The sequence below is a fragment of the Saccopteryx bilineata genome, chromosome 4 (genome assembly GCF_036850765.1).
Source record: "Saccopteryx bilineata isolate mSacBil1 chromosome 4, mSacBil1_pri_phased_curated, whole genome shotgun sequence".
Classification (NCBI taxonomy): Eukaryota; Metazoa; Chordata; class Mammalia; order Chiroptera; family Emballonuridae; genus Saccopteryx; species Saccopteryx bilineata.
In genome coordinates this window covers 295,352,014-295,364,185 of record NC_089493.1, presented here as the reverse complement: position 1 = coordinate 295,364,185, position 12,172 = coordinate 295,352,014, and the positions used below count along the sequence as shown (strand labels likewise).

Genomic DNA, 12,172 nt, shown 5'->3' with positions numbered 1-12,172 from the left:
AGGCTTTGAAAGCTGAAGCAAGTTCCAGGGGCACCAGTTCTGATAGTGATGCTGAGGCTGTGGGCCACAGAGGAAAGAAAGGGGTGTGCCTGGGTTTGACGTGCATCATCTGACGTGTCTTTGCAGCACCCGTATGAAGGAGAAAGTCCTTGCCACCTCCTTCGGGGAGGCAGAGGAAGTTCAAGTTTCTGATGCAAGTTCTCAGGGAGAGTAAACAGGGTTGCTGGGACTTGAACCCAGGACTCGCTCACATTAACCGCCGCACTGCACAGCTTTCTGAGAGAAACAGGTGGATCTGAGCGGTAAGAGGAACAGCTTACATAGAGGGTTAATTCACCGGCCCGCATGGGAGGTCATTAAAGATCGTTCAGTCGGTACAGACGTGTGGCCACCCACCTCAGAGCATGGCGCCTGCTCTCCGAGTTGCCCGTGGTTCATTTTCTCTGTCCGCGGCGTCTTAGAGTGGCAGGTGTCCCCTGGCAGTTGCATGGGCAGTGCTGTCCCAGCCCGCTCTCCGCTGTCTTGGAGGAAGGATGACCATCTGGATTCCCTGCCCCATCCTGGGCTCCCGTGTGAACTCCGCACTCAACCACGCCGCCGTCCGTGTTTTAAATCAGGCCGTCCTCACACTCACGCTCCAAATTCGGGAAATTCTGTCCCAAGCTTTACGCACCAGGCAGTGACGGACGGACACGAATTGTATTTGTTTGCTGATTGAACGTGAGAGAGAGAAAGAAGAAAGGAGATTTAAAAGCAGCCAGTCAGGTTGTGCTTGGGCCGCGGAGGACAACGTGTCAGGAGGAGTCACAGCAGTGGCGATGACCCCAGGGCAGGAACGCTGAGATCTCGGCAGGCGGCTGGTTGGAAGAGAAGGCTGGTGAGCGTGCCGTCCTGAGCGTGCAACGGCCGGCAGCTGGGGGAACGCCCGCGTGGGAAGGTCCTGTAGCCGGCTGGAGCAGCCTGGCACTCCCGAGGGAGGGGGGGGATAGCCATGGAAGTCCACACCCGCGTGGGAAGGTCCTGTAGCCGGCTGGAGCAGCCTGGCGCTCCCGAGGGAGGGGGGGGGATAGCCGTGGAAGTCCACACCCGCGTGGGAAGGTCCTGTAGCTGGCTGGAGCAGCCTGGCGCTCCCGAGGGGGGGGATAGCCGTGGAAGTCCACACCCGCGTGGGAAGGACCTGTAGCCGGCCGGAGCAGCCTGGCGCTCCCGAGGGAGGGGGGAGGGTAGCCGTGGAAGTCCACACCCGCGTGGGAAGGTCCTGTAGCCGGCCGGAGCAGCCTGGCGCTCCCGAGGGAGGGGGGAGGGTAGCCGTGGAAGTCCACACCCGCGTGGGAAGGTCCTGTAGCCGGCCGGAGCAGCCTGGCGCTCCCGAGGGAGGGAGGAAGGATAGCCGTGGAAGTCCACACCCGTCAGCCCAGAGGGATGAGAGCTGAGGTTCTGAACTTGTGACAGGTCCCCTTTAGAAAAGTGGGCAGGTGGGGGAGAGACAGACGCCTTGATACTCATCAGATACTTTCTGATCTTCGTGAGATACGACACACAGGTCCTAAATACTCATCAGATACTTTCTGATCTTCGTGAGATACGACACACAGGTCCTAAATACTCATCAGATACTTTCTGATCTTCGTGAGATACGACACACAGGTCCTAAATACTCATCAGATACTTTCTGATCTTCGTGAGATACGACACACAGGTCCTAAACAAGAGCTGCTGCATGCGACTGTAAGAAAGGTCCTTTGAGACCTTGAAGTAACTTTCTAGGAAGAGGGGGTGTCAGTCTGATTCCAGGGTGCTGTGGACATTATGTGAGGTTCAGAGGCGGGGAGTGAGCCAAAAGTTTCACTGGCCGGAGCCCCAGGAAGCTCCCTGTGTCTCAGGTAGTGTCTTTAACCCGTTCTATTTCATATCATGACTTGAGTTCATTGTGTATAATATATATATATATATATAATTTATTTACTTTTTTTTTAACCAAAATTCTGAGGGCAAAGCCTGCATCTTACTCATCAGTGTTGCCCCTTTGACACCTCAGGCATGACTTGCAAAAACAAATGCTCAATGAAAGTTCTAGAATTCACTTCTCCGCTCCCCGTTGGCTCGAGATCCCTCTCTGACAGCATTTTCCAAAGTGAAAACTCTCCTTACTTTTGAGTGGGAGATGAAGTCGATGGGCCACAGACAAACAACATTAGTAAAATAATAGTAATAATAATAATAATAACAAGTCCTTTTGGGGATCGATGTGCCAAAGCCAGGCTGGACGGAGCCAGGAGCAGAGGGCTCCAGCCGTGTGTTCACATCCTACGGAAACAACAGACTTCTATTTATGACTTCTCTAGAACATTTTCACTTTTAGAACTTGTCAATATTTGTGTTTACATTAAGAAAAAAAAACAAAACGAAAAAGAGCCTGACCAGGCAGTGAGTGGATAGAGCGTCGGACTGGGATGTGGAGGACCCAGGTTCGAGACCCCGAGGTCGCCAGCTTGAGCACGGGCTCATCTGGTTTGAGCAAAGCTCACCAGCTTGAGCCCAAGGTCACTGGCTTGAGCAAGGAGTCACTCGGTCTGCTGAAGGCCCATGGTCAAGGCACATATGAGAGAGCAATCAATGAACAACTAAGGTGCTACAATGAAGAATTGATGCTTCTCATCTCTCTCCATTCCTGTCTGTCTGTCCCTATCTGTTCCTCTCTCTCTCTCTCTCTGTCTCTGTCACAAAAAAAGAAAAAAAAAGAAAGCAAGTTAATAAAAATACTTTAAAAAGAAGTAAATTTCCGTAAATGGGGCTGACAGATGCAAGAAAGACCATGAAGTCGGTCCCAGAGAAAGTGAAGTGTGGGTGGGCGGTTGTACCAATGAGGCGTCATCCGGTCAGCCCTGCCTTCCTCCTTCCTGCCCTCTGTACGTCCGGGCACCCGACCTGCCCTCTCCTCTCAGCCACAGTCTCCCTGTAGCCAGGGGCCCCGCACGCTGGTTCTTGTCTTCCCCGGGACACGTTTAAATAAACACAGCAGGACCCAGCCAAGTCCTGTGCAGCCGTAGCCCAGCTACAGTGACCTCCCCGTCCCGCGTGGGAGAACGTTGCTGTGGGGGACGTGGCCGGTCTCCCCGCTCCTCTGGGGACTCCCTCGCATCCGGGATAATTCACGGCGGCGTCCCCGGCAGGGGCGTGGTGCCTGGCGTCGAGTGGGCATCGTTCAGCCTCTGTTCGGATGATGAAAGGACTGGGAGATGCCGGTGGTAACGTTTCGTAGCTGGAGCCCGGGTGTGCCAGCGTCAGACTCGGTGTAAAACCCAGCGACGATGGGTCTCGGGTTTCCCTGCATCCGCTCAGGGGGAGAGAAAGGCCACGGAGCGTGGCATTGCCCACACGGAGCCCCCATGTTGGACTTCTGACTGAGGAGTCGAGTTCTCCCCAATCAGAAAGCCAGCAAGTGCAATCTCTCCCTCGTGTCTCTCTGGGTGGTCGGTCCATCTGCTCGTTTTAAAAATAATTTTTAAAAGCAAGAGTGTTGATTCTTTTCGACAGGCAGCAAAGACAGATGCTATTTTTAGGCTTAACTTCTATCAAACACCCCACCCCACCCAACCCCCAAAGAAGCAGGATCTGGATGTCCACAGTGCTGGCTGGCTGTCTCCTCTCCATCACTAACTTGTACGGGACCCCTTTTTTTTTTTTTAAATCTGGGAACAAAACTGATCGTTCAGTCTCCCATTAGAGGTGTCAAGAGGGGGTGAAGTCGTATTGGTCTGAGAAAGTCCCAGCGTTTCAAAAATAATCGATTTTCCTGTGTTGCTCCCTGAGACCCGCCAGTCTCTCCCCTGCGTCCTCTCGCCCCCACTGGTCTGGACCCCCCGAGAGGGGAGGGCGTGCCCACGCGTCTGGACAGTGTCTAGCTCAGAACCTTACACACCAGGCCCGGACTGAGAGATTCCAAGTGTAGACACTGGAACCGATCTGCCTGGGTTCAACCCTGGGTCTGCCGCTTATGTGCCACGGGTCCTGGGTCATGTTCTTTCTGAGCGTCAACGTGCGTGTCCTGACGGGGCAGAAGGTAACACCGGTCACGGCGAGCTGTTCAGAAAGATAAGTGAGATCAACGATATAAAGCGCTTAGCTCAGTCACACAGGAAGTGCTTCCACGAGGGTGACTTGATCTCACGATGGCGGTCACTTTACTTCTTAGAAACTCGGCGCACACTGAACAAATGCTCGCATTGATGTTCTGTGGACGGTGACGGTCTGTGCCCCGTTAGGAGGCTGTTTTTTAAATGGCGACTTAAACATTTGGTTACATCCGACATCCTCTTAGACACATTCCCTGTGTCATCTCGTACTCTGCGGGGCCGGTGAGCAGTGTCCACTTACAGATGAGGAGACGGCTGGCAGGTTCAAGAGGGTCGGTGACCGCTCAGTGTCACACAGCTAGTGAGTAATGGAAAAGGACTTCAGGTGCTTTACTGATGTCACAATGTACTTCTTCACTCCCCTTGCTCTTGGTCTTACAGCCCAGCTCAGTCTCTTTGCAACTTTTGGACAGCAAGCCTGTTGTTACATTGCAACCCAGCCACATGGACACATAAATATGTGTCACCTAGAAGCACCTTTCACAGAACGACACCTCGTGTGCTGTGTAGGGCACTCTAATCATTTCCGCTCCTTTCTTTTATTTTCCAAGTTGATCACGTGATAGAAAAGAGTGCTTTGACCCAAGGGGCAGTCTCTGGGAAGAGGAGAAGCAAACACCCTTAGATGGAGGGTGAGAAGGTGGATTTCATGCAGGCGCTGCCCAAGGACCAAACACATGTCTGTCTCACTGAATCCAGCAACTACACTGGGGCTCAGGAGTTGTTGTTTTGTTTTTTTTAAAAAAAATGAGAGGAAGGGAGACAGTGAGATAGACTCTCACATGCACCCTGACTGGGATTCACCTGGCAACCCCCACCTGGGGCCGATGCTCCAATCAGCCAAGCTATTTTAAGTGCCTGAGGCTGACCCACTCAGATCAACCAAGCTCTGCTCAGCACCCGGGGACAATGTTCGAACCAACCGAGTCACTGGCTACGGGAGAGGAAGGAGATGAGAGAGAGGGAGAGAGGGAGGAGGAGAGAAGCAAATGGTTGTGTCCCCTGTGTGCCCTGACTGGGGATCGAACCCAAGACGTCCATATGCCAGGTCGACCCTCTTAACCACTGAGTGTTGCAACTGGCCAGGGCAGTGCTCAGTTATTATCTCCGTTTCCCAAATACGGAGACCCAGGGGTTTGATCACTTCTGCGAGTACACCCAGCGACCAGGGAGCAGCGCTGGGTCCCAGATAAAGTCTCTTGGCTCCCCTCTCTGGGCAGCTCCTCCATGCTGGTCCCGGTGCAGGAATGAGGCTGAGGCAGCCGAGGTGAACACAGTGACTGGGAGCCGTTCACGTCTCCTTTGCAAGACAGGCTGAAACATTTCCCCTGTTCTGGGATATAGAGTTCTTCTTCTGGCCCAAGTTCTTTAGTTCTAGATGTGCACTCCTAAAAGCAGCACTGCTTTTCAAACTTGACTGGTTCACAGTCACTGTTATTTATTATCAAGCACTTAAAAACTCAGTGTCTTACAAAGGCAGTAAACATTTGTGATGTCGCAGTGTCTGAGCTGGAAGGTCAGTAGTGGTTTCCCTGGGTGGCTCTGGCTTCGGGGGTCTCGGTGTTGTCTTTCGACTTGGGAACATGTCGGTTTAGGTCCTCTGCCTATTTTTTAATTGGCTCATTTTGGGTTTTTTTTGTTGTTGTTGTTGAGCTGTATGGGTTCTTTATAGATTTTGAATATTAGCTCCTTATTGGTGGTATTGTTAGCAAATCTCTTCTCCCCGTTTGGTGGGTGGTCTTTTTATTTTGTTGATATCCTCTGGGCGGGCGGGAGCTTTGTAGCTTGATGTAACCCCATATATATATTTGCTTTTAGTTTCTTGGTGTTTGCGGTCAAATTCATAAAATCCTCTCTGAGACCGAGGCCCACAAATTCAGTTCCCTATGTTTTCTTCCGTGGACGTTGGGTCTCCTACGTATAGTTAGGTCTTGATCGTGCTCAGTGAAGTCAGACAGGAAAGGACAGGAGCCCTATGAGTTCGCTCACATAGGATGTAAGAAAAGGAAGCAACAAATGAAAAAACAAAACAAACTGATAGACACAGACGACAGTATGGTGGTTGCCGAGCGACGGGGAAGGGAGGGGGTGCAGAGGGTGAGGGGGGTCAAACAGGTGCTGATGGAAAGAGACTGGGGGGGTGAGCACACAATGCAGCACACAGAAGATGCATGATACAGTTGTCCAACTTGTGTGATGTTATTAACCCACGTCACCTCAATACATTTAATTAAAAAAAATTGCAGCCCCGTTCCCAGCTGGGCTGTCGCCATGGGACGGGCTGACGGGGCTGGAGGCTCCGCCTCCAAAGATGGCGCCTGCACGTGGCTGGATGTTGGCGCTGGCTGTTGGCAGGAGGTCCCGGCTCTCCGCCGCGTGTCCCTGTCCATGGTGCTGCTCGAGTGCCCCCCTTGGCTGGGCAGCTGGCTCCCTCCAGAGCCAGGAACTTCACAGAGAGCAAAGTGGAAACTGTCCTGTCTTGTATGACCCAGTCTTGGAAGTCAGGTAGTGTCACAAGTCGGTCCTGTCACTTCTGGGAAGGAACGACACGAGCTTGTGAATAGCAGGACATGAAAATCATGGGGGCGGGGGTGGGGGGGCAGGTGGAGGGCCTCAGTAGGCCGCCTCTTAACTCTAATAGGATTTACTTAATATCTCCCATGTTTTACTAAAATTTCTCCTAAATGATAATACCCATCAGGTCCCAAAAGAACTCATGGGCTCATTATATTTTTTTAGTGCAAACGAATAGAAACTTGAGAAGAAGATTCACGTAGCACCTGTGCGCTCTCGCCCACGTCTGTCCCGTGGCACGGACGCTGTGTGTGGGGAACCCCTGGGCCTGTCACGGAGTCCTGGCGGTTCTGATCATCCACCCCAGCCCGTCCCCGCTCCGTGCTGGGGACCGGGTGACGACAGGCGTTGACGTGGCCATCTGCTGTCTTCCCCCAGGACCGGCTGTACTTTGTGATGGAGTATGTGAACGGCGGGGACCTGATGTACCACATCCAGCAGGTTGGCCGGTTTAAGGAGCCTCACGCCGTGTAAGTGGGAACCTCGCTGTGCCTTTTCCCTTGGGACTCACAGGAGGGTGGCTGCGGCCGGAGGTCAGGGGTGGGGGGTGGGGAGTTGTTCGTTTCTTTGCATTTGTAGCCGAATAGGGATTTGCGCTTTGTTCGTGAGGGAGGGTGTGGCCTGCAGGGAGGGGGGGCGCTCTGCCTCACGGGTGTGGGTGCTGCGTTCTCTCCTGACACGCGCTCGGAAAACCACAGCTGTTGCTCGTTGCCTCGCGCTTGCTCCTGGCTCTTCAGGAAGGAGAGGCCTCTAGCTCCCTTGGGGGCCACCCCTGTGACTTTTGTTTCATGATCCATCTGTCAGTGCAACTTGAGGGCTCGCTCTGTGCTCGGCCCAAATGGTTTTCTGACACTGGCTCAAGGTCAGAGAGCTGGTGGGAGGCAGGTGCAGAACTCTGACCCAAACCTCTGCTCCTGTTTGGTGTCCTACACCGCTGTCCCCTGACCTGTCCTGCTCCTGGGGCTGAGGACCAGACCGTGTGGTGGCTGCACTCTGTGGGGAGACCAAGTCGAGTCAGCTTTTCAGAAATATTGTCTCCCCTGCTGCGTCCATTCTGTCCCCTTCAGCCCACAAGGCCGCCGTCTGGTCTTGTAAGAACATAGTGTCCTCGTGTTTCTCCCCTGCTGTGGGTGAACAGGAACGTGGCATGTCCTAGGATGAGCGGTGGTCACCTCGCTCAGGACATTGGCTAAGACCTCATGGTCCCTGCAGCAAGCCCCCAGGGTCCCATCCTGTCCCTCCCGGGGCTGCCATCCCCCCTCCGCCAAGGGTGTGAACGCCACATTTTGGCAGGGTTTGCAGTTCCGGGCTGCCAAATCCTGCCCTGCGTAGATCACAGCACAATTCCAGCCAGACAACAGGGCTGCTTCTGTTCTTTAACTTCTAACAGCGAATGGATTCCAGGTCTGAAGGTCCCGATCCATTCTCTCTCTCTCTCTCTCTGACACACACACACACACACTCACATTATTAGGATACATGACCCAGTGACCCAGAGCCCTGCCCAGCCCCCATGGTGTAACTGGCTGGGCTTTCTGGTTCTCCCCGGACCCTGGGCGCTCTGGGGGAGCTTTCCCCTACCCGCTGTGTCCTTCACCAGTTGTGTAACCCGGCCGAGTTATTTTATTTTTTTTGTATTTTTCTGAAGCTGGAAACGGGGAGAGATAGACAGACTCCCGCATGCGCCCGACCGGGATCTACCCGGCACGCCCACCAGGGATGAAGCTCTGCCCACCAGGGGACGATGCTCTGCCCCTCCAGGGCGTCACTCTGCCACAACCAGAGCCACTCTAGCGCCTGGGGCAGAGGCCAAGGAGCCATCCTCAGTGCCCGGGCCATCTTTGCTCCAATGGAGCCTTGGCTGCGGGAGGGGAAGAGAGAGACAGAGAGGAAGGAGGAGGGGGGGTGGAGAAGCAAATGAGCGCTTCTCCTATGTGCCCTGGCCGGGAATCAAACCCAGGTCCCCCGCACGCCAGGCCGACGCTCTACCGCTTAGCCACGGCCGAGTTATTTTATGTCATTGAGCCTCAGGGTCCTCATTGGAGGAGCGGGAGGTAAGAGCAGGACCCACCCCATAGGATTGTTACTGAGATGAAATCGGATAACAACCCCAAATGATTATTAAATCATGACCGTGGCCTCCACGGTCGATGGCCAGCCTCCCACAGGTGGCCGCTGTGCTTGTGGTCATGATGGAGGGAGGTAGTTGGACTTGGTGTCATCTGGAACAATTCTTCTCTGTCTAGTCCATCGGCTCCCCTGGCCTCCTTCCCACTGGACAGTGGCCGAGCCCCTGCCCACCCCCACCCCCGGCCCTCGGGCAGCCTCGTAGCTCTCCGGACCCGCTCCCTCCACACGCCCACGCCTTGTTCTATGAGGTGGGTGGCTGACCACCCTTGGAGGGACATCGGTTTCCCGTCTCCAGCTCCGTATTGTGTTGAATTCTGAGAGCTGCCAAAAGCGTATGGTGTCCTTGAACTTCTCCATGGACTTTGTGTTTTTTTGTGTGTTCTTTATTTTATTTATTTATTTATTTTAATTCCAGGTTTTACGCTGCGGAAATCGCCATCGGTCTGTTCTTCTTACAGAGCAAGGGTGTCATTTACCGGTAGGTGAGCCCGGCCGGGCGACCCGCCCCCTCCTCTCCCCCCCCCCCCCGCCCTCCCCTCCCCTACCTCTTCCTCTGACTGCTTTTAAAATTAGACCCGGCGGTGGGGGAGGAACCCTCCGGTGCTAACTCGGGCATGTGTTCTCCCAGGCAGCGCCGCCCACTGCCCCTGGCAGAGCTCGGGCAGCTCTGTGCGCTGAGGGGAGATCTCGCTGGACCCCCACCGACGGGGGCGAGGGGGGGGGAGGCAGTGTGGCACCTCTGGCCCGAGCCGGTTTGCTCTAAGAGGAGGAGGCTCGCCCGCCGACCCCAGACCCCACCCTCGGGGAGCCAGTGAAGAGGAGGGTAGATCCTGTTCGTGAGGAAGTGAACTGGGTTGTTTCGCTAGGCAGCCACCATTTAGCAATGGGTTTCTGAGGAGCTGGCCCTCCACGGCAGGATTAGGTCTGGGGCTCGGGACAGGCCTGGTGTGGGAGGAGCTGGTGCGTGACCATGGCCGTGTGAGTCATCCCGGTTGATGTGTCATGCCAGGCAGACGGGCGAGCCCCAGGCCGCGGCTTGTCAGTAAGTCTGAGGTGCACAGTCACACCACGTGGATGCAGACAGCACCGACAGCGTCGGCCTGGGCTGCTCTGTCATGCAGGAGAGGCTGGCAGGGGCCAGGGGCTTCCGGAGGGCACTTGGCGTGGGTGGGAGGTCTACTGAAAAGGCCATGGCGAGCCACAGAAGTCCATTCTATTCATCGATTTGACAAACATTTATCAAAAGCCTGCTATGATGAGCGAAGCACTGTTCTAAGGGGTAGGGATAGAGCTGTGAGAGAAAAAAAAAAATAGGCAAAGCCTCCTCCCTTTGTAGAGCTGATATTCTAGTGCTGGGAGACAGACCCACGAGTCGAGATGCAGTTGGTCAGGGAGTGACAACTGCCGTGGGGAACAGAGCCACATCCTGGGGCAGCGTCGTGTGCCGGGCGGACGGGCTGCCCGTCATTCTGCAGACAGCTCGGGACTAGGGGGTCTGAGGAGTTAAGGGGACCTCTGTGTCCCGGACCCCGTAGAGCAATGGAAGGACGTGGGACTAACAGGGGTCAGCCCTGGGGCCTCAAGGCAGGTTGGGTGGGGAGCGGGTGGGTGGCGTGATGGAAGGTGGGGGCCTGGCCAGAGAGCCTGCAGAGCCCTGGGGATCTCCGCATCCCTCAAAGTGGCGATACGAAGTCTAGTCGGGGAGGGGTGCTCAGATCCGGAATGCGTCGAGTCCCCGCTCACCCTGGTGATGAAAGGACACAGGCCGGACAGAGCAGTGGAGTCACCGGCCCGGGGGGGAGGGTCTCGCGAGGACGTGGGGACAGAGAGCATGACAATAACGCCAGCTCCGAGGAGTGTGGCCACGCTGCCTGTGTGCGCCCTCAGTGGCCGTCTGAGACCGTGTGAGCGCGAGGCGGGACTTGGGGGCCTCTGGCTCCCTCAGTGTCCCCTGTGACCATCGTGGGGGGAGCCTCCTGTGCTGGGTGGGTGTCATTCTGGCACCGGCAGGTGCACATTCTCTTCTGGGGGACATGGTGACCCCTGAATTCAAGCCAGTGGCTTCCTCTGGTTTCACCGAAGAAGCAGGGCTGATGGGCAATCGTTCAGGCCACGTCATCTTCACCTGACCTGCTGCTGACGTCAGAGCCCAAGTCCCGTGCGGGACGCACCGCCCTCCCCGGGATCAGAACCAGCGCTCGGGGCCGCCGAGAGGACGGAGCGTGGGACTGCAGGCTTCTCGCAAGAAAGTCTCCTCCCAGGGGAGAACCCAGGAGAGAAATAAGAATCGTCGTCCGCTGAGTTGGGATCCAGGGTTCGGTTTCCCGTCTGGCGGGGATCTGAGATGCAGGTCAGACTACACGAAGACCAGCATCTGAGGCGCTGAGACCATGCTCACCCCCAGAGTTCTCTCCTCAGGACACAGGCCTTCGTTCTTCCTCCACGTTTTACGTGTTTTTAGGGGGGTATTCATCACGCTTGTCAGCCACTCCACCTCTGAACCCCTTTCGTTGGTGTGTGGGAACACAGTCCGTGTCCTCCTGAACGGATTTAAAATGCAGACACTTTCAGAGGCCCCCTAACGGAAGGTCAGGCACACAACCCAGCTCCTGACTCTTGTTACCTTCAGCCAAGACCGTGAATCGGGAGTTAGTGACCCAGGAAGCAAGCAGAGACTGCAGAATCAGGCCGGGCCGCAGTCGTCCGCTGTCTCTAGTTCCCAGGGGCCACAGGGGCAGTGGTTCTCAGTAACCACGTTCAGACTCCCACATTAGGGCTCCCTGGGAACCAGGGGCGGCGTCTGAGCCCCGCGGGAGCATCGGCGGGGGCCTGGCTGGCCGGCTCTGTGCTGTTGCAGTTAGGCGCTCTTCCTGGCTTCAGAGCACTCCGGCTCTGGTTCTCGGCCTCCTCGGAGACTCTGTGAGCCACCCTTCCCCCTTTAGAAGATTCCTTTTTAGGTGGAAATAGAGTTGGCTTTTGTGGCTCGCATGTAAGAATCTCGGTGGAGACAAGAGTTTTTGAAATCGATGACGAAATTAAAACCGTGAAGAAACATTGCGTGACGGAAGATGTCCGGCTTCCTAACTTCATTGAGATTTGCCCGAAGGAGTGGACAGGTCCTTTGGAATGTGACAGACCCCGCCCTCTTTCATTTAAGACCTCTGCTTACACGGCCAGATCTTAGGTAAAGAGGATGAGGAAGTGTGTCCGATCTGCCCTGTCTGAGGACCGCGGCTGGTGAGGTTGGCTGGGCGGAAAGACGGAAGAGCCTTCCTGCCAGTTAGCATCAGATGAGGGTTGTTTTTTGGGGTTTTTTTGTTTGTTTTTACATT

The 12,172-nt window shown here is 55.3% G+C and overlaps 1 protein-coding gene across 2 annotated transcripts in view; it reads left to right on the top strand.

The window, feature by feature from the left end:
• The window catches only part of PRKCB (protein kinase C beta), a 318,005-nt gene that overhangs the window by 267,631 nt on the left and 38,202 nt on the right, over nt 1-12,172 (top strand). For both annotated transcript variants that reach the window (XM_066275842.1, XM_066275841.1), the window contains exons 11-12: nt 7,089-7,180; nt 9,256-9,318. In XM_066275842.1, coding sequence (XP_066131939.1) covers nt 7,089-7,180; nt 9,256-9,318 — 155 coding nt within the window. The remainder of the gene's footprint in view (nt 1-7,088; nt 7,181-9,255; nt 9,319-12,172) is intronic.